A 23,111-nucleotide genomic window follows, 5' to 3' on the forward strand; every position below is an offset into this window, starting at 1 on the left:
CAAAGGGAAGAGGTGAACTTTGGAAGCAACGTAGAAGCGGATGTTTTAAAGGTCTAATGGCCTGTATCACCTTGCTTTACTTTGCTGCATGTTTTGTGATTTAAATCTCTGCTGGGGTTCTCTCATCCAAGAGTGCTTGCCCAAAATCTGGATCTTGACATCCAGGAGTTGTTGCATTAGTTGCTATCTATCTCATTTGCCTTTGTCTCAATGGAACAGCATTGTCTATGGGGTGGTGGGTAGGGGGAAGGAGCATTCACTTCACTAGATAAATAACTGTGGTTTGTTATACACCAGTTCTCCTTTAATACTGATGTTAAAATTTGAACTGGAGATGTGGGCCTTCTTTCAGATTCAGTATTTACCTCAAGGAATTTTAGCCCTACATATCATGCTTACATAGATACAATTATGTTATATTAATCGTGTATGAAACCCCAATATCATCTACTGAATCAACACTGACTTCTTGAATACACATACACACATATACTGTACATATATACATACAAATGTCAGAACACTTGTAAACATTTTTCATGTTTTCAATCACTTGTTGCATTTATTTCATCATGCCTGCTGAACAAAGTAGAAGAAGCAACATGAACTTGAAGAGTTTCAACAATGTTTTCTGATCAGCTGTTTCATCAACTTGGGAGTAAGATCCCAAGTTGACAAAACAGTCCAAAAATAATTTGCTTTCCCGCATCCTTACATATGCAGACATTTCAAAGACAAAAAACATCAGTTACATGTTCTGTGGCAAGGGGCACAGGAAGGTTGAAAGTACTTCATGGAGAAGATACATGGACTTGCATATCTTTGGCAAGAGAAATCGAATCTTGCTATTAAAGGTATTTCAAAATGCTTTAATGGGATTGAGTAGATTTGATGTAAACTTGACATTTATCAAGTTTCTCTTTTCCTATCATCTATCCATGTTCAATTGGTATCATATATACTTGAAACATGATGCTGCTGATTCAACTGTCATCATACTGTTTGACTTTAAAATGAACAATGGTGCCCTGGTAAATATTCCACATAAATGTAGGAAAGATGCAATGAGGAACTTGTTTGAAATAACTGGTTAATGAATATTGACACGTTGACACTTCTCAGATTCTTCCTTCTACAGAATGAATGCAACTAATCAAGGCAAAATGAGCAATCTTACTTCCATATCCATCTTTCTGCTGAAAGAATTCTCAGAAGTTCGAAAACTACAAATCTTACACTTCTTTCTGTTCCTAGGAATGTACATGACAACGGTGACTGGGAATCTTCTTATTGTTGCAGCGGTAGCCCTTGATCATCATCTGCACAAACCTATGTATTTTTTCCTAACAAACTTGGCACTGATGGATGTTGGCTCCGTTTCTGCCATCATACCGAAATCGATGGTCAATTCCATCATGAACAGCAGGTCAATTTCATATTCTGGGTGTGTGGTTCAAGTTTTCTTCTTCTTCTTCTTTGCAGCATCAGACCTTTCCCTTCTAATGGTAATGGCACACGATCGGTTTGTTGCCATCTGCAACCCATTACAATATGAGACAATAATGCACAAAGCAGCTTGTATTCAGATGATCGTCATTGTGTGGATTACAAGTCTTCTTTATGCCATGTTACACACTTGTGGCACGTTTGCAAACACCTTCTGTTCAAACACTGTCAATCAATTTTTCTGTGAAATCCCAAAGTTACTGATGCTCTCCTGCTCTAACATTTACCTAGTTGAAGCAGGGTTTATTTTGATAGGGGTTTTTATAGGAATAGGATGCTTCATTTTCATCATCATAACATACATGCAGGTGTTTGCTGCTGTGCGCAAAATTCCTTCAGTACATGGTAAGAAAAAAGCCCTCTCAACTTGTCTTCCCCACCTCACAGTTGTCACTGTGTTTTTGTTCACTTCAATCTTTGCCTTTGTACGGCCTCCCAGTAGTGTTTCTTCTGATCTGGATATATTTTTTTCTGTTATATATACCATAATTCCTCCTATGTTGAATCCATTCATCTACAGCATGAGAAACAAAGAAATCAAAACTGCTTTGTGGAAACTCTTACATTTAGGGCATTCTTCTAAAAGTATATTTAGAGTTCTATAAAAACCACGTTGTATCTGTTTCTGCATGTGAATGGTTGGCTCTACAATTTTTCAGCTTGAACTGTAATCATTTTAATATTTCTTAGGGATTGCTCTGTGTTCCATTCATCCAATTTTCTATGTTATTCCTCCATTGTTGTCCTTCTACCACTTTTAAGATTGTCTATTTCACCTCCAACACATTCAAATGTAGTGCAATCAGACTTAACTGTGTCAGCAAATCTTAAGAGAAGGTCTTTTGATTATCTTGTTCAGTTAGAAAAGGTTCGATTTGGTAGAAGGACGTTGTGCATATATTGGTTTCTATTTGATAATAAAATATATTTTAAAGTAATGCATTGAATCTGAAACTTCATGCTGCAGACAATAAATAATACTAGGAATGAAATATATTGTGGGGTAGTACTGTGGAATATTTGAGGGCTCTGCATTCTTTATCTCTCTCATTTGAGAAAGTTATGGGGCAAGCTCCAAAGGGGGGATGCACTGGGACATCCAATCTCAGTGATCATGGGTAGGAGGAGGGGTTACGCTAAGACCAGACCATGTCATTACCAAGGAGGCAGGCTTAGTCATTATTTGAAGACTATCCCTGCCTCTGGGTCTGGTCTTGACCGGTTGGATACTGGAATCAACAAGGGAAACCCACATGACCTGAAGGTGTTGCTGTGCAATGCTAGGTCAATGATTCATAAGACCACTGCCATCCATGACTTGATTGTGGTTCCAGTCCTCCAGTAGGAGGCTGGAATGGATATGCACTCAATGCCTGAGCCAAAATTCCACCTATATCTGTAATGAATAAAGTTGTGTCCATTTAAAATCCAGATAGTTGTTTGTCTGAATTATTAATCATATTTTACATGTAGAGACTGAGCCAGGGATTGGCAACAATGCGACTGGGCTTGCAAATTATTATATTTTATTAAATTTATGTTCTGCTCTTCAGCCCAAGTTCATAGGATGGTCTACATTATAAAAATGCAAAACACGTAACAATAAACAAACAAAAGCAGCTCTGCTGAGGACAGGACTCAGCAAAATACCTTAACCTAAGAATGTATGTGACAAGCAGGCTAATATGGGTAGTTACACTTCAAAGGTAAGTTCCAGTGCCAGCCACTTATAATTGGAGTAACATGAATCCATCTGGCAGCCAGGTTCTGCACCAACTAAGGCTTCTTAGTCATATTCAAGGGCAACACCATGTGTAATGCAATGCAGCAGTTCAATAAGAAGGTTAACAGAGCATGGACTGCTGTGAAAGTCTAGCTCTATGCGGAAATGGCCATTGCTAAATAATCCGCCAAAACTTGTAGAATATATTTCATCCCACCAAATGACAATGTTAGATCAAAGAACATTGATAGAAGTTTTTCAGCGTGGTTTTAGAGAAGCCCTCAATTGCCTCACTTTATTGATAGAAGTGCTTCTCAGTCTTGCCAGTACCTGCCAGCAGGTCACTTCCCATTCCCTTCTGCTTAGAAAATCTATAGCATAGAGTCAAGATGAATAAGGCTGTGGGTAAGATAGGTCTTCAGCTTTGTACCAAGTAACATACAGTAATTTCAGACATATGATTTAAAGTAATTTAAAGTCTTCACATGAGGAAATTGAAAAATTACATATAAAACACCCCAGAAGCAATTGTTAGCTGATCATAGAAATGGGGAAAAGATTTGGAACAATTTGCATTTATTTATTTATTTTAAAGATATTTATTAAGATTTTACAAAAAACACACATAGATAATAGAAAATAAAGCAGACATACAAAAAAAAAAATACATCAAAAGAGAAAAAAAGAAAACTGACCATAGAAGCATAAGAAAGATTTAAAAAAACTATTTTTAACTTCATAATTCTATAACCCTCTTTCTTGACTTCCTCACATCTCCCTTCTTTGTGTCCCCTTTTACACAATCGAGTTCAGCAAATCCTTACCCTCTTTCAGATCTCATTTATAATTATATGTTTCAGCCTATTATGTCTCCAATTTTTCTTCTCTTTTCAAATCAATTTTCAACTATTCTTAATAACTTAGCCCCTTGTGCCATTTTATATACATTTGACATAATATTACTCTGGTCTTTTCCCCCTTTTCTTTTTAATCATTTTTGCATATTCCTTTTAACTATGTTACTAGTGCCATATTATCTTTAAATCCAACATCATTTTAACATTCAAACATTTTACAATGCTTCTGCAAATTATCTTTAAACTTCTTCCAGTCCTCTTCCACCGACTCTTCTCCCAGGTCTCGGATTCTGCCAGTCATTTCTGCCAACTCCATATAGTCTATCACTTGCATCTGCCATTCTTCCAGGGTGGGCAAATCTTGCGACTTCCAGTGTTTTGCAATGAGTATTCTTGCTGCTGTTGTTGTGTACATAAAAAATGTTCTGTCTTTCTTTGACACCAATTGGCTGACAATGCCCAGGAGAAAGGCCTCTGGTGGAGCAATTTGCATTTAAAGGCAAAGCTTCCTAATTTACACTTCCCAAGACAATAGGGTTTTTTGGGGGGGTTTTTAATTGTCAACAGGTGTAGAAATATAACCTATCAGATGCCCTTTTCCTGGTATGTGGCCAGCACCAAATATATATCTCCCTGACCCCAGGGTTTTTCTTCAACCAGAACTCATCGGAACTCAGTTCCAGCACCTATCAGGTGGGCACCATTGCTATTGCAAGGGAGGTGTTCATGGTGAGTTCCAGCACCTCTTTTTCTAGAAAAATATCACTGCTGACCCCATTTAAGTGGGACAAGATCTGGGAAAACCCTAAATATACAGAACTGGGTGTTACTTAAAGAACATAAAGGATATATAACTAAAAAAAAGAATTATGAAATATTATTCCAATATGTGATCACAGTGGGGAGACTAACATGGACATGAACAGAAGACTTTACTATTACTCAATATGAATGGTGGTAGGAATTAATGGAGGTGAAGTTGACCTAACTGAATTTTCAACTACATTAAAGTCAAGGTTATGAAATCTCTGGGCTACACTACAGTGTGATAATAGAATGACACCAGTCACAAGCATCCACTATGTGAATCATATGTGAGATCTGGATTGTTTGAAATGTCCTAATTTGTGCAGTGTCACTCACTTTTTTTTTCTTAAGTGGAACAATCATGCTGGCCAGGCTATTGCATTTATTGTTTTCCACACAGAATATCTACCTTGTATGTGATGCAATATATTTTGGGGAGAGTATAGTGCTCCTTTGTCATAAAAATAGGAACACTCCTCATGTGTTTTACATAAGACACATTTCGATCCATAGATAATTTCTCTTGAATGCTACTGGGATTTGTAGTTTCTCCAAGGACACATACAGAGTGTAGAGTCATAAAACCATGTCACTACAAGGTACATATTTACCCACACAGCTCATTGCTATAGAAGATATGGAAAATCAAGAAGCTCATTTTAGAGATTTTGACTTTATTTTCATGAAATACAAATGAAGAAATCAAGCAAGACTAATGACAATGCAGCATGCAAAGGTAAAAAAGAAGGAAAGAATAAACTCTCCCTCCTAGTGTTTTCCCTATTGTCATGCAGTAGGAAATGCCAAAGAATAATTTGCAATGTAGAAAACTTGGCAGGTGGCCTGACATAATCCATCACAACATCCTCTCCTTACATCTGCTAAACGCACTTTAACGTTGAGAAAGCAACTGCAGGCTAGATATTTCAATTGTTGTAAGCATTACCTAGATAACATTTGTGAAGCAGTCTGAACCCTTGAAATATTTAATATACGTGTTAAGCAGTGTGTAACTGTCAAGTCAATATAGAGACTGAAATCAGTGTCAGCATCAAAAATCACAACCTACCATTTCATAGCTGGGATGTCTCTGGACTGCTTAATACTGGCAGTAAATATTCTGTAGCTGGTGTATTTTTATGGTAAAGTGCAGTAACCTGGTTTCTGCATGCATCTGTTCATGTGGTATGGACTCCATACAGAAAGCAAAAGATCTGTGATTATTGAAAAGCAATCCCCTTTAAATTCAATGTGACTGACTGCCAGATATGTGTACCTAGGATTGCACCCTTACCTAAGCACATGCACCTTGCATTTTTGTACGTGAATATAGCTGACTGAACACAGTGGAATCTACTTCTGAGTGCACACATTTGCACCATTTAAAAGTCTGGGTTAATGCCCTGTGTATGCACACTTCTCTTTTGCTGAATGCAAACTTCCTCTACTCTCTCTTACACACAAAAACATACATAGTGTCTTATCTTCTCACAGGAACACAAACATATGTTGTCTTTAATTTTCACAAATCTCTTCATCTCATCTCATTTGTTAGACTTCAGTAGCACAGCTGGGAGTGTGTGCGCCCTTTTTCAGCACACTATGTGCACCTGTGTCCCCCATCACCACCACCAAATGCAGTGACTCTGAAGAATCAGCTGTGCGATTCAACACTTAATTTAGATATATTAGCTAAAATAGTCACTAGCTCCCAAATACTGATTCTTTAATGACACATATAATTCAACAATCAAACCATCTCCTGTTTTACGATCAGAATTAAGATCTATATAGTTTTGAAAATAAAAATTGCTGAAAGAATTGTTAAACAATGAGTAGAGTTTATTAGATCAGTATTACTTATAACTGGACAGCAGGCCTCCTTTCCAGCAAATGTCATTGGAATATGTGGGAATAAACAAAGTTGGCAGCATATTGGGCATCCCCATTGAAGGAAAAGGACCGTATCCTTTACTGGTATGTATAGGTACAATAGAGGTGGGGGAGGGGGCTTTTTTATATGTTATAAATTTATTCAATGTGACCATTTCCAAAAACTTGGTGTTAAGCCATACTTCCAAACATGTTAGTTGTGTCTAATTTGTTGCAGGAAAACCAACATAGGGCAGATCCAAGCTATACACTGAAAGCAAACTTAACTCACACTTAAAGCACATGTTTAAAGGTTCTTTGGGGGAAAATCATGAGCTTCAAATGAGCTTGGATATGCTTTCAAATGTATAACATGAAATGACCTATAGATTTCTGTGGCACTTTAGAGTTTAACAGAATTGTGGCATAGACTTTGTGGCATGGTGGAACATAAACTTTAATGAACTGAGAGCCTTTTGATTGACTAAAACAAAGTCCCTGAAAGCATATTTTCTGTCTTTTGCTCTTCTTTTTACATTTATATCGCTTTTCCCCGCATAGTTCCATGTACTTGCCATATCCATGTAGGGACTTGAGAGATCCTTGTTGGAACTGCTGCCAGTCCATGAAGACACTTTTCAGTTAGATAGACCAAAGTTCTGACTCAGAGTTAGCAGGAAACTGTGTTTAGGAGCAATGAGAGGGTCCATGAGATCTTCTCCAGTTCTTCCCCAGTTCAGATTTTACCCTGAACCAGAAAAGAATTTTCAGGCTTTTGAAACGCTTTCCTTTTCTTTGACTCAAGCAGCTGAGTCTTTGAAGGTTGTAAACCACAACCTGGCAACCACAGCAAAATTTTATGTATTTCTATTCAAAAGCATATAGGGTTGCAACTCTAATTGTTTGAAGTCTCTTTTCTTCCATAAAGCTGTGCATCATAATGGGGATGATATACCTGCTTTTTCATTAGCCATAATGCTAATGAAATTATATATATATATATATATATATATATATATATATATATATATGGGTTTTGGTGTCCTCGGGTGTCTTCCCGTGTAAAAGTTGGGGTGTCTAGGCGACGTTTCGACGAGGTCTCACTCGTCATCTTCAGGCTGGTGCTTTCGGCTTCTTGTTACTGGAACAGAGCGGGATCTCAATGTTTGAGTTCCTATAAATACTGTAGAGGGGGTGTGGTGTCTAGCCTCCAATGTTCTGGGCAGAGAGGAAGTTCCCAGGCTAGTGTGCCTTTTCTTCTTTTGTTCCTTAATTACTTGAGAGATACCTTGAGTGATTTCTTGAGTGATATCCTGAGTACCACTTAGGTGGGTCATTAGGTGTGGATTAGTTGCTAAAGTCTTTGTGTCTTGACCTCTTGAACTTTGTGAAGAGTTTTCCTGAGAAGATGGCTGTATTGCACTTAGTTGTGCTTTGGCTTGGCTTCGTGTATAGGGGCGAGCTGTGGTTTTGTGGTTTGTGTCAGCCAGATCTGTGTAGGGATTGCAGGGGGGTGCAATTAATTAATTAATTAATTATCTCTCAAGTAATTAAGGAACAAAAGAAGAAAAGGCACACTAGCCTGGGAACTTCCTCTCTGCCCAGAACATTGGAGGCTAGACACCACACCCCCTCTACAGTATTTATAGGAACTCAAACATTGAGATCCCGCTCTGTTCCAGTAACAAGAAGCCGAAAGCACCAGCCTGAAGATGACGAGTGAGACCTCGTCGAAACGTCGCCTAGACACCCCAACTTTTACACGGGAAGACACCCGAGGACACCAAAACCTGCATTCCTGTACCCGTGAAAATCTACGAAAGCATATATATATATATATATATATATAATCTACGAAAGCATATATATATATATATATATATATATATATATATATATATATATTTGCTTTCGTAGATTTTCACGGGTACAGGAATGCAGGTTTTGGTGTCCTCGGGTGTCTTCCCGTGTAAAAGTTGGGGTGTCTAGGCGACGTTTCGACGAGGTCTCACTCGTCATCTTCAGGCTGGTGCTTTCGGCTTCTTGTTACTGGAACAGAGCTCAATTCATTTTGGAACACTAGAGAGATTTCATTTTCTGGGTGTGTTGCACAAGTGTATTCTTTGTTCTTCTTCTTGATCTCAGATTTGTTCTTGCTCACAGGCATGGCGTATGATAGGTATGTTGCCATCTGTGACCCACTGCACTATGAGACAGTGATGGGCAGGAAAGCCTGCATCCAGATGGCAGCCAGTGCATGGATAGCTGGCCTTCTTTACTCAGCCTTACACACCGGTAGCACTTTTGCCATCACCTTCTGCTCCAACAGCATCAACCAGTTCTTCTGTGAAATTCCACAACTGCTGAAAATTTCCTGTGATAATTTGTACCTCATTGAAGTTGGAGTTATTGCTTTCAGTGCATTTATAGTCTTTACCTGTTTTGGTTTCATAGTTGTTTCCTATGTGCAGATTTTTAAGTCAGTGCTCAGAATCCCTACTACTCAAGGACGGAATAAGGCCTTCTCAACTTGCCTACCACATCTCATTGTTGTCTCCTTATTTATAAGTACTGGTGCCATTGCCTACTTGAAGCCTGTCTCAGGTACACCTTCAGATCTTGATCTGGTGATTTCTGTATTATATTCTGTAGTACCTCCACTGATGAATCCAGTTATTTATACCATGAGGAACAGGGACATCAAAGTTGCACTTTGCAAAATGTTTCAGTACATTGTTTCTTACAGGAAATAAGGAAGCTTTTCCCACTGTGAATCCGGTATCCAGCCCTGTGAGGTTTAATTAGAAACAATGCACTTTTATAGGCAAATGCCAGAATGAAACGGGACATAACATAGATATGTGTTTGCATGTATCAATCTATCTAGTCATCCTCACCCATTTAAACTATTGCACTGAAGTTATTTGAATCCTTTGAGTTCAGTCCTGAGTATGAGTAACAACGGATGCATTTTGTCAAAAGTTCATCACTGTTACAGGCGCCACATAATATATGTTCTGCATTTGTAAGAAATATATGTATACTAGAGTGGTGGCACCTATACTGTGGAACTCCCTGCCTACTGACATCAGGCAGGTGCCTTCACTGTACTCTTTTGGATGCCTGCTGAAAATATTTTTGGCTAGATAAGCCTACACAGAGGATTGAAATGACGATGTGTTTTCAGTTTATTGCTGGGTTTTTTAATTTTAAAAAATGTTTTAATTGTTTTTACTAGTAATATTGCTGTTTTATTCTTTCTTTAACTCACTTTGAAGTTTTCTACAGTCAAGCACAATATAAATTTTATGAAATAAATAAAATTAATTTTAAAAAATGATCTTTTAATCTTCCACTGACATTAGTCACCTATATACATAAAAACCCAAGGCTCACATCACACAAACCCTATTGGAGGATGTGTAGTGCAGCATCAAAGTCCTAGATTGTATAAAGTCAGCTCTAACCATGTAGTAGTCTGACCTTGCACTCTGTAGGAAACTGTACTTTCTTATAAATTCATTGAATATGGTTCTCAGGAAAGGAGCAGCACAGCTTCTTCTCATCTCACCCCCAATGTCACAGGTACATCATAGGTTTTCCAGTTGAAAAAGGCACCAAATAGAACTTAGGGAGGGAGCATAAGCAACTGAACACTGCAAAGGTGGAATTCACCAAAGGCAGAGAAACCAAAGGACATGAAATGTCTGGGATGATATATGGAGCAGGATATCTGGAACAAGGGAACAGTCTGGGGAGAAAAGAGGGAAGAATAAGAATATGTGAAACTGTTCCCATAATCTTCTTAATTTCACTATTACATTTATTGTCAGGAACTGGACTGAAGAGGAGAGGAATGGTGCCCTCCCTCCTTCTCCTGAACCTTCCCGAGATCAAGAGGACAGTATAGATTTAGAACAGTGGTTTGCAGAAGGGCATAGTTCAGAGGCTGAAGAGGGCAGAAGCTGGGAAGTACTGGAAGAGGAACAGCAGGAAGAAGGAGAAACACCCACTCAGTGTCCTTGGAAAGCATTCCTGACCCCACCTCTCCCAAGACCAGATGGGCATTGAGGGTTAGAACAGGGAGCCCAGAAGCAGAAAACTGAGATTAACTGATGCAGGAGTGACATGGAATAGGGGACATGTAGGGGGGGGTGGAACTTTACTTGGAGCAATGTCATCATTGAATAGAGACAACATTCTTTATCTCTCTATGAATACTGAATAAATTACGTGGTAAGGACTCTTCGTCTTTATCTGCTTTTTTGGCTGCTGCCAGGGGAGGGATAGGAATCCCCTAAAGCCTTGACATTTATACAAAGCCTTTCTTTCAAGATGGCACTCTTCAATGATCACTCTAAAGATCATGTGATAAATAGGATTTCCATGCTGTCTTCCATCTAGGTATGAGATGGACCCAGAACTCATTATCTTCAACAATGCCTTTTAATCGCATTACTTCAGACCATGGTCTGGAATCTCCCCTTTTTAATATTTGAACTTTTTTGAGCTGCATTTCAAAGTTAAGCAGTCCAGGATAACTTTGTAGACCAATCTGCACATCTGACAGCAATATGCTGAGTCTGTCACTCATGATGGATCATTTGAAAGCTCCATCCTGAACATTTGTCTTTGTCCTCTGCAAACAGTGGCATTCCATAACATGTTTTTCTCACTTTGGCTCTCAAATAATTTAGACATAATGATCATTCTCTTGGGACTTTGGAAATAATCTGGACTGAGCTCTTGGGGAAAAAAAAATCTCTAAGTACTGTTTCAGAAGGAGCATATATAATTTTCCTTCCCCCCAAAAAACCACACTTCAACTGTAGTTGGAAATCAGAAGCAGAGACCTGGAGCACAATGTAGATGATTTCAGTATCACATTTATTCCATTACCGAAGATAAATTGACAGATCATTTCTCAAGTTAAATTTGTGAAAGTTACATAAATATAAAAACCTTAATAGAGAAATACTGAAAGATCACTGAAAGTATGAGAAAATTGTACAAATTTTGGAATAAATCTATACAGTAAACCAGTAATTATAGTAATAATTTTGTTCCTTTCTCTTGTTGGATGCATCACCATGATAATCTGTTTTCCTAATATATGTTGGATAATCTTCTTTCACATATGCAAGATAGTACACCAGCTATACTCTCCAGATCCACAGTACAAGCAGTTGTATAATCCGATGGGAATGAGAATGGAACAGAATATGCCAAACAAATGTGTATAAGCAACAGATCCAAGGTAAGATGGATTTCCCTTGGATAAGGTAAGTAGTTCTTTGCATTCAGAAGATGATAATAAATTCTAGATGGGTATAATTTATTCCTTTAATTTAATCTAAAGTCATTAGCTCAGAGAAAATTGATGGGAACCCTAGATAGGATCATAGATGGCCCTACAGATGTTGCTGGATTGCAACTTCCATTGTCCCTGACCATTCTGGCTGGGGCTGATTGAATGACACAGGTTACACATCCTTGATATTTGGCCTGGTTAAATAGAAAATAATCTAAGAGAGGATGGCTGGGATTTGAGAAGTCCTTAGCTTGAGATTCTAATGTACTAGTTATATTGCTAAAATTCACCTTATACCTGTGACTGAACAAACACAGAATGTATGATGAGCTGAAGTTGTCAAAAAAGAATTTCCTCTAATTATCTAGGGAACTAGCTTTACATTCCAATTTTTTCACACAGTGGAGGAAACCAAAGCTTATCCCATATATTGCCATGAAAATTCTGAATAATTGCAGTCTAGACTATTGCTGTCATTTTACTGAATGAGCACCACAAAAGATACTCTGGGAGGAAAGTCCATGGTGTGGTTTCTCTGAATTGTATGTACAGAACGTGAGCAATTCTAAGCTCCCAGAAATGGAGACTGGGGGGTTATTGGATACTGAAGAATTTTGCCTTGTGTTGTGAGAAGGAAGAGGATGAGGTCCAAGTTCATCCATTAATGGAGGAAACCTTCACCACTGTCGCCAACCCATCTTTACTGTTGTGAGGCCATGATTTTATTGTTAGGATAAAATCATATGCAGGAAACTCTATGACACCCCACCCCTCAAAAATCAGTATTGGGACTGTTTTCTCACATCTCATTAAAACTGCAAATGTGTATACCAGAATAATATATGTGTGCATATTTTATACACCAAACCTGCACAAGTTGTGGCACTCTAAAATTAGCAGAGTCTTGTATTATGGCTGTACTGCCAACATAGGTGTTTCATAGCACACAGCCATTCAGTTTCTCAGTCCAGAACAAGCAGTTAAAAGCAGGAGGCTTGCTTACTCTCTGGTGGGCTATTATTTATGACTGATGGACAAGCATGGGGTCCAAGTTGCAGACTCAAATCATTAATTAAGAGTATCAATGAGCATTTTTCTTTTTCACTAACTATAGGCTGGCTACAGTTTGCCAAGAAAAAAATGAGCAACCATAGCTTTGTGAATGAGTTCCAGCTCAAAGGATTCTCTGATGTTCTGGAGCTGCATATTATATACTTTTTGGGTTTCTTCCTCATCTACTTGGCAGCTGTGATAGGAAATCTTCTCGTGATAACTGCTGTAGCCTTCAACAAACACCTGCAAACCCCAATGTACTTTTTCCTGGTTAATTTAAATATTATTGATATGAGTTTCATCTCAGTCACTGTTCCCAAAGCCATGGCTAATTCCCTGATGAACACTAAGAGAATTTCATATTATGGATGCATGGCGCAGGTCTTCTTCTTCTTTTGGGCTGGGGCATCAGAATTCGTCCTCTTGACAGTCATGGCTTATGATCGGTATGTTGCCATCTGCAATCCACTGAACTATGTGAGAGAAATGAACAGGGCAGTGTGTATCAAAATGGCCACCAGCGCATGGATCTTTGGGTTTTTGGATGCAACACTGAACACTGTCTGCACATTTATCATCCCTTTCTGCTCCAATAACATCAACCAGTTCTTCTGTGAAATCCCACAGCTTCTAAAGCTTTCCTGTTCCAACTCCTCGTATCTCATTGAAACCGGGGCTCTTGTTTTTACTGTTCTGATATGCATAAGCTGTTTTTGTTTCACAATCATTTCCTATGTGCACATTTTCAGAGCTGTGTTTGCCATTCCTTCAGCAAAGGGAAGGCAAAAAGCATTTTCTACCTGCCTGCCCCATTTTGCTGTGCTCTCCTTGTTCTATTTCACAGGAATCTATGCCTGTTTGGGGACAACCTTTAGAGCCTCGTCAGGCTTGGATTTCTTGCTTGCAGTGTTGTATTCAATGGTCCCTCCTTTCATGAACCCAATCATTTATAGCATGAGGAACAAAGAGATAACAGCAGCACTTCAGAGGTTTTGCCATAAGAAAAGAAATCTGCTGACAATTTAGAAACTTGAATTGAGCTGGTATAATTCCAGTCCACTGATGTTTTAGTTAAAAAAGAAGTTGGATATCTAACAAGTCACATGGATTTCAACAGAACCTGAGGCCAAAACTAGATGATCATCTAAAAAAAAAAAGAGAGAATTCTTTAAAAAGATAGTAACGAACATCCAGTCTGGTTTTGAATCTTGGCATGACAATAGAGAGATTGCAATATTTTGTCCCTTGCTGTGTTCCCAATCTAAACTATGGGGATAAATGTTCCCATTCATATCAATGGAAGTTTTTCTTCTAATGCAAATAGATGTGGAAATTTAACAAATACGGTAGTTAAAGTACCTCTATTCTGCTTCACTAGAGTCCCACTCCAGATTCGGACCCATGAGTCTGCTATTTCTTTATTTATTTAGTCATTCTAAATTGCTAATTGAAGGCAGACATTTTATCTTGTTGGGACAACAGTCATACTAATGTTAGTTGTATGGACGATATGGTGAACCTTCCTTTTGCAAAAATATTGTTTTGGATCCAAAGGCTGCCCTTCAAAATGAATATTTCTCCAAATATTTATCTGATAGAAGAAAGCTTTCCATCAAGGCAAAGGGTATTCCATATTGTATCCATTTTGTATAAAATATTTGTATTTCACTGATTCCCTTTTCCCCACTTCCTTCCTTCCTTCCAAAATCCAACACATAGTAAATGGTCATCTTATTCCACTTCACATCACCCTAACATTTAGGTAATCTTTCTCCACTACTGTATATTGTGAATGTATATCTTATGCCAGTAAAGCTATCTTCTAATTTCTGAAAGTGTGCATATGTATTTTGAAAAGGAAAACATTTGCCCTACATTTGTATTCCTCTTTGACAGTATTTAATAATTTCAATAAAGCTGAGATGTTGCAGTTCAGATCTGTCAGGAAATTGAAAAGCCCTTCAGTTTAACCATTAACACATACACAAACCCTTTGTAGTTACCCAGTGAAAAGGGGTGTGCATTCTCTGCTGCATGGACAAAAGTTACACGATCTTTGCACTTAACATGCAGACTTTTTTTTTAAAGCAAATTGCATCAGTTAGCAAGAGCTCAGAATTGAGGGGATCAGAGGGGGCATAGAGAGAAAATTTAACCACTTCTGTAGCCCTAAGGAAAATCCTTATGAAGGTGTAATTTGCTTTTTGAGGAAATCGTCCATTGGTGCCCTACACAGAATGAATTCTTGAAGCAGAGGTGCTCTGTCCCCATTGTTGGTTCTAGAGATACCATGAATGACAGCTGGAAAAGCAAGCCTTGACGTGATTCTCAGCCAGGAATAAGAAATGGGCAAATGCTGTACACTGAATAATTTTAGTATAAAAATTACAGAGATTCCAATGACACCTTAATGACTAACTTTAATCATGTTATGTAATTATTTAAAGTTGAAACAAAAGGGAAATTGCAATGAGTCATTACAACATAAAGTTCATTAAAAAAACAAATTGTTACATGAGTCCTGGAAGACCTGCTTCTTGCTTTGCAGATCTTTTCCCACCTGGCTGGGGCCCTGACTGACTCCACCTATGGCTGCTGAAAAGACTCTTGGGATGGGGTATTGCTGTTATTGATATTATTTTTTGTTTATTATGATTTATCTGGAAATGCTTACATTGGTTGTTTACTTTTTGATGGTTTATGAATCGTTTATGAAAACATGCAGAAAACGTGGCCAATAAAGCTCCCCTGTTGGCTAGCAAGGTCAAACTTACACCTCATAACTGTAAGTATATTCTATTGCTGTACTGTGTATTTTGGGTCTATGGGCCACCATAAAGCTGTGTGTGCGGTTTGCTTGTTGTTGTCATTACTAAGAAGCATCTCACTTCTGAGCTTTGTCAGTCTCCAGGGAACACATTTCTGATCCAATTTATACAACCAAATATAGTATAAGAGAAATTAATATGGCTTCTTCCAGTGCAGTGCCCCTGCCCTTGTTCTGGTCAGAGCTAGAGAAAGAAAGGATGTCAAACCTATAGATGTACATTTCCTTCAAAAGCTGTACATGAAGACACTGCAGAGAGAAACTGAAGATGTACTAATGGAAGAAAATCATAAAGATAAAAGAGTAAGTTTTCTCATTTTCTCTCTCACTCTGCAATTGGACTTCTCAATTTTCTTTGCTATCTACCTCTCTATTCAATTATTTTGCTATTTGTTAATCCCCCATCCACTCTTTATTCCATTCTACATTATTACTTGTCCTTCAATAGCACACCATTTTAGAAATATGTCTTCCTTTGCTATGCCTTTGCTATTTCAACCAAACAGCACCCTGTTTTCATATGCTGAAACAGATGGCAACCAAAATGTTCAAGATTCAGGAACAACTACCCTCTGGGGTTTGGTTATAATATTTGGATGGGGGAGGGAAAGAAGTTTCAACTTAGGAAACAAAGCTGAGTTGGGGGGGACATAACAGAACTGTATAAAATTATTCATAGTGTGGAGAAAGTAAATAGGTTTCTCCATCTTTCATAATACTTGAACCTGGGGCTATCCAGTTTTGGATGTTGGAAGATTCAGAAATGGCAATGGAAAATACTTCTTAACATAGTACAGATGACCACCTCCTTGCATGGCTTTAAAAAGGGGAGTAGACAAATTCATGGAAGATAAGTCTGTCTCTGAATGTCAGTTGATGGGGAAAGACAAGTAGGGAGAGGGCTATTGCACATGTGTCCTTCTGTGAAAGAGGCACCTTATCTAAAGCAACACATTAGCTTGTGATAATTCACATAGAATTTGAAAAATGCATAATGACTTTAAGTGTAAATCAACTGAGTAGTGTTCCTTTTTTCATGGATGTAGAATTTCTCATAAATCCCTTTCATTTTACAGAAGTTGCTAGCCTGACTGAGCCAGGAACCTACCAGCTCAGCTGGACATATGCTGGATCCAAACTCCATGCATCCTGGAGGATCAAGCCATAGGATTTTGCCCTTTGGAAGAATATCCACTTCTTAAGATTTACACGAGCCTATATTTGACTGAGCCAAGTTAGGAGCAAGGAATCAGCCAGCTGACCTGGAGCTGTGTTGGAGCTCTGCAGCATCCTAAACTGCTCATCCCCGTAGATCTTGCCACAGGATTGCCCCCTAGTCTGCTAGTCTTTTTAAATTCATCACATGATTCTTTTCAGTGTCTCATTTAACATATTAACAAAAGTACCCATCTTCAATTCACATCTTTTCAAATTCCCTCACTTTCCCCATAAAAAAACTGATGAATAATTGTGAGTTATTTATACTAAAAAATTAAAGACAGGAAAAATCCTTCACGGAGACCTGTCCAAATAGTCTAACACTTTCTGCATGACTTCATGGCTATCTTCCTTTCCAGAAGCAGCTGAGTTTCCTGAGGAGAAAATGTCCAACACAAGCACAGTAACATTCTTTCTACTTGTGGGTTTCTCTGAGATTCAAGAACTGCCCAAACTAAACTTCATAATGTTTCTCATAATATATTTTGTTGCCTTAATGGGAAATATTCTCATAATAGCCACGGTAGTTCTCAATGTCCACCTCCATACCCCAATGTATTTCTTTGTCCTAAATCTATCCATTGTTGACCTTGGATACATTTCAGCCACTATCCCCAAAGCCATGACAAATTCCTTAATGAAGACTAGAGTGATCCTATATGCTCATTGTGTTGTTCAGTTATTTTCATTTGTTCTCTGTGGTGCATGTGAATTTTTCCTCTTGACAGTCATGGCCTATGACCGCTACGTTGCCATTTGTCATCCACTGCATTATGAAACCGTAATGAGCAGAGGCAGATGCATTCAACTGGCATGCTTTGCATGGACATTTGGCCTTCTAACAGCAACATTGCACACTGGGGCCACATTTGCAAGTCCCTTCTGCTCCATCGTCATCAACCAGTTCTTCTGTGAAATACCACAGATGCTCAGACTATCCTGCTCTGACTTGTATATTCTTGAAGTTGGAGCTATTGGTCTGACTGGCTGTTTATATTTTGGATGCTTCCTTTTCATCCTTGCATCTTATGTGCAGATATTTAAAGCAGTGATGAGAATCCCCTCTGTACAAGGAAGGCAGAAGGCCTTCTCTACCTGCCTGCCCCATATAATTGTACTATTCATGTTCTACTTCTTTGGCGTCTTTGCCTACATGCGGCCAGTCAATAGGATTCCATCACTGATGGATCTGATTGCTGCTGTAGCCTATTGTGTTGTGCCTCCATTGATGAATCCAATAATATATAGCATGCGAAACAAGGATATCAAAGGAGGACTCTGGAAACTGATTGCCCGGAAATCTCCTGGGAAGACAATTGTCCAATTGTCACTGCTCACTTCAGCATTTTCTTCTTCATGAAAATTCTCAAATTGTAATTATTTATTAATAATGTAGCTGGTGGAAAATAAGTGCTGCTTAAACTTTTCCTATATTTATCTTTTTAATAAAATAAAATAAAAACCTGAAGGAGACTGAGAGAGATATCCTCACTGAAGATGGGTGCTGGGTAACATGACTTGTATTTGGGGTGCATTAATAGATAAAATTCACCCTTGTGAAGAGGTCTACAATTAACTGACTGTGGTAGCATTTGAGATTTCACAGCAGCAAGGTATTATTGTTCAGGGAACTCTGCCCAGTGTCCCCTCACTCCCCATCAGAGGTTCAAAGTATATGGAACAAAACTTTGGTGTTTTTTATTACACTCTATGAGGGTTTAACACTGGATAATAACTGGATAATAACTGTAATAAGGAAGGCACACATCTTGGTTTTAAAAACAAATTCTGAACATTTTAAAAATGGGTCCTCTGATGCATATTTGGGTTAAAAGTGGGTCCTGAGACTAAAATGGTTTAAGACTACTTGTTCACTGGAGGGCACAATGTTGGCTATTCCTGCTTCGTATAATAATAATATAATATAATATAATATAATATAATATAATATAATATAAATCAAATCAATACGAGGAGTCAAGTGTTGGAATAGACGGATGACTGGGAGCAACTGCCAGGATCATATAACACCAGTCCTAAAGGATCTACATCGGCTCCCAGTACATTTCTGAGTACAATTCAACATGTTGGTGCTGACCTTTAAAGCCCTAAATGGCTTTGTCCCTGCATATCTGAAGGAGCATCTCCACCCCCATCGTTGAGCCCGGACACTGAGGTCCACCTTTGAGGGCCTTCTGGAGGTTCCCTCACTGTGAATAGTGAAGTTACAGGGAAACAGGCAGAGGACCTTCTCAGTAGTAGCACCTGCCCTGTGGAACACCCTCCTGTGAGATGTCAAGGAAATGAACAAGTATCTGACTTTTAGAAGACATCTGAAGGCAGCCCTGTATAGTGAAGTTATTATGTTTGATGTCTTACTGTGTTTTAATTTGTTGGTAGCCACCAAGAGTGGCTGGGGAAACTCAGTCAGATGGGTGGCATATAAATTATTATTATTAATAATAATAATAATAATAACATTACTAATACTGCTGTATATTAACAGTGCATACTCTGATGTAATGAAAAACCATTTCCTCCTCTACCACCCACCCACAAATAATTTAAAGTGAAGCTGTCTTTCTGGGCTGGAGGAGCATTGGACAATTTCCTGTTTGGGCTGGAGCTTTCCTCAAACAATAAGATCTTCCTGCTTCTGGAATGTTCCTGTGTTGTCCTTGCCTTTGATGCCCAGTTCAACTCTTTGTTTCTCGTTGACCTCAGCTTCCTGTGTGTGGCATAGTAATGAATCCAAAGGACTTACTCAATGATACCTGTTTTGTGGTATCTATCCAACATTTTTTCTCACTTTCTTATATTCCTTTATGTTTGCCATCTGTTATCCATGTCTAGACCCCCCTTCCCTTCAGGATTATATCATTCTGAAATTTCACTCATGATACATTTAGATTTATTGCTGATGTACTCAAATATCAGTTGAAGGCAGAAGCTGGAAAAGTTTGTGAAGAGATTAATCTATGGCTGTAATTAAGAAGGGTTTGAATAAAATAATTTGGTTGGAATTGACACTTCAAATATTTCAGTAGCTGTTTGTTGTAAGCATTACATCATTTCTAAAAGAAAAGTACATTTCCCCTCATTATTTCACAGTCCATTGTGCTCAGCTAAATTAGTTCAAAGGTATAAGACTGTCCCTTGAGGAACAGTTAAGCTAAATTCTTCCATCAAGACCACAAACACCTGAAAAACTGCCTTGATAATTACACTTCATTATATTGATTGGAAAGCATTATCTCAATAATGTTCACCTATTTCCCCTCTTATTTCTCTTCAGAGAAATAAAATAAGTGTACCATTTAAAAATAGTTGCAATAGTTAATTCAGAATTTGAATCCTCAGCAGATGAGAACTTTAATAAATCATGCTCACCTAGCATTGACCCTGAAAATCTTCCAAGTCTCACATTAAATGAGTTGTATAGAATGTGTGTTGTGTGTTCTCCTTATTTCCCTCAGAGACTAATTAAAACAGTTTGTAGATGCTAATGATTCATTATTTGTGTTTCATTATTCCTGCCATCCTAGTCGGGGGGGGAAATGTCAAAATCTTACTGAGGTGTATATTTCACAGTTTTTCTGCAGAGAAAAGGAAAATAAAGCTTAGATTCAAACACTTTTTTAAAAAATCCAATGTCCCATTACATAGGCCTACACTTTCAGATTGTGATTAGGTCAGGTGCAATCCTATAGTACTTACATGGAAGTAAGTCCCATAAAAATCACTGGGCTTACTTCTCAGCAGTCATGAATAAGAGTCTGCTGTAACTTCCCAAAAATATGAGAATCACCCTCACATTCTCCAAAGTAACAGAAATATGACCAATGGTGACACCAGGAAAATGGGGCATAGAGTGGTGAGAATTTGCTCCATATAGTAGATTCCTGAAAGAGAATGAATGCTATAGTACTCTATTTCACAGTCAAAATACATTTTCCCTGAAGGACACCTTATAGATTTTGATGGTAGACTTTCAAGTAAGGCTATGTAGCATTCCCTTGTTTTGAAACCTAGCTTAAGATAGTGTTTGCTGAATCACAGAATCGAAGAATTGCAGACTTGGAAGGGACCGCAAAGGCCATCTAGTCCAACTTTCTGCAATGCAGGAATACAACTCATGACCCTTAGATTAAGAGTCTCAAGCTCTACCGGCTGAGCGATTCTCACTGATCTCTACTTCTCAAAAGCTTTTCTCCTTCAACAAAAGAGGATCTTGTTTCTGTCATTTGGAGGGCAGTTGGGATTTTTTAAAAGAATTTCAGAGGTTGGAGGGTTGAGCTTTCCTTACTGTTGCAAGGTGGTAGAAGACGGAAGGTGTGTTATTCTAGCCATTACATATTTGTTCTGCACTCTGCAGTCTCAATGGTCACCCATATTTTCTGGGGGCACATTTTCCATCACTTTCTGCTCTAACGTTCTCAACCAGTTTTTTTGTGAAATTCCACAATTGCTAAAACTCTCATGTAATGACAATTATATGGCAGAAGTTGGTGTCCTTGTATTTCTTGAATCTGTAGATTTAGGTTGCTTTATTTTTATAATTTACTCGTATGTACAGATCTTCACCAACATACTAAGAATCCCTTCTGTGCAGGGAAGAAAGAAAGCATTGTCTACCTGCTTGCCAAACCTCATTGTTGTCTCCTTATTTATCTGCCCTGGCACCTTTGCCTATATGTGTCCAACTCAAAAAGCCCCAAAACATCTGGTCATGATGATTTCTGTGTTATATTCTATGTTGCCACCCATGATGAATCCAGTGATTTATAGCATGAGAAATCAAGAGATCAGATCCGCACTGTCAAAACTTTTTGGATGGAAAAACTATGTTCCAAGCATCAGATGAGAACCATCATTTTATGATCCTGTGCTAGTGTGTTTCACAACTTAATTTCCTAAGAGAAATATACCCATATCTAGATAACCTATACCTAGAGTTGCCTTAAACAGGGACAGACTACTTGTCTATCTAGCCTCATGAAATCATATATTATTTCTGCTTCTTTGCTCATCATTGTTGTGTGTGTGTGGTGAGTCAGATAACATTAGGCAGTGTGACAGAAGCAGCCCAGGGAGCAAAGATCGGCACTTCTGAATAACTATAGAAAAAAGCATGTTTATTTCACACTATGCATACCAACCAAATTATTTGTGTATTGTCAGGAAATGCACAGCATTCAGCTGTGCTATGCACATTCCCAAAGACATGCTGTGGATTCACTGCACTCAATTTGGCACCTGCTGTAAACATTTTTGTTTAGGCAAACCTTCCCAGAGATCTAAAAGGTTAATGTTTATTTCAGTCTGTTTTTAGTCTGTTTCAGTCTGTTTTTAGTCTGCTGATTCTATTTTTTTGAATGTTTAAATAGTTGTTTTTAACTGCTTTTGCCAATATTTTTTTTATTCTTTTGTAAACTGATTTGATTTTTTAAAACAAACAAACAATGTATAATTTTTTCTAAATAAAATATATCATTTGCCCTACAGAATCATGCACATGAGCAGGGTTGCCATCTCATCCTCCCTGCCCTGCCCTATACCCAATTGCAAAAAAATGAGCAAATGCAGATTTTGTGGCCCTGGAATATCAAGACATTTTTTTAAAAAAGATGCTCTACCCTTTCCCACTGCATGCTCTCATATACAGGCAGGGGGGTAACTGCTACAAGTCTAGGCTGCGGTGGAAGCTTTTTGCATGCCTGGAAGTGGGCTTGTCCCAAAATGGGAGGAGGAGGAAGAGAGAGTCAAAGACAGGTGGCAGGGAGAGAATGCTAGAGAACCTCCACGCAGAAAGGAAGTGGGAAGTGGATAATGGCATAACCTCTCAACATTGTGGGAGGGCAATTTGAGGCACTCCCTCCATGCTGCCAGCCTTGTTGCTCTTCTTGCTGCTGACACCTTCCTTGCCTGACTGGTCAC

General features: G+C 38.4%; 3 protein-coding genes and 1 pseudogene across 4 annotated transcripts in view; all 4 read left to right on the plus strand.

Annotated features, from left to right (window-relative positions):
- Positions 1 to 9,518, plus strand: part of LOC310830808 (olfactory receptor 14A16-like) — an 11,844-nt pseudogene extending 2,326 nt beyond the window's left edge. The window contains exon 2 of the transcript in view: positions 8,929 to 9,518. The product of the transcript in view is annotated as an olfactory receptor 14A16-like (transcript). The remainder of the gene's footprint in view (positions 1 to 8,928) is intronic.
- Positions 1,164 to 2,111, plus strand: LOC310829625 (olfactory receptor 14A16-like; the record flags this gene model as incomplete). The annotated part of the gene is made up of 1 exon (XM_083708331.1): positions 1,164 to 2,111. One exon carries the CDS (start codon positions 1,164 to 1,166, stop codon positions 2,109 to 2,111), a length of 948 nt encoding a protein of 315 aa, XP_083564457.1.
- Positions 9,519 to 13,216: 3,698 nt separating the features above from the next.
- Positions 13,217 to 14,155, plus strand: LOC310830809 (olfactory receptor 14A16-like; the record flags this gene model as incomplete). Its single annotated transcript, XM_083710645.1, has 1 exon — positions 13,217 to 14,155. One exon carries the CDS (start codon positions 13,217 to 13,219, stop codon positions 14,153 to 14,155), a length of 939 nt encoding a protein of 312 aa, XP_083566771.1.
- A 3,515-nt stretch (positions 14,156 to 17,670) lies between these two features.
- On the plus strand, positions 17,671 to 18,534 carry LOC310830810 (olfactory receptor 14I1-like; the record flags this gene model as incomplete). The annotated part of the gene is made up of 1 exon (XM_083710646.1): positions 17,671 to 18,534. The coding sequence occupies one exon, from the start codon at positions 17,671 to 17,673 to the stop codon at positions 18,532 to 18,534; it is 864 nt and encodes a 287-aa protein (XP_083566772.1).
- Positions 18,535 to 23,111: the final 4,577 nt, after the last annotated feature.

This window comes from Podarcis gaigeae (genome assembly GCF_964106915.1).
Source record: "Podarcis gaigeae genome assembly, chromosome: 13".
Classification (NCBI taxonomy): domain Eukaryota; kingdom Metazoa; phylum Chordata; class Lepidosauria; order Squamata; family Lacertidae; genus Podarcis; species Podarcis gaigeae.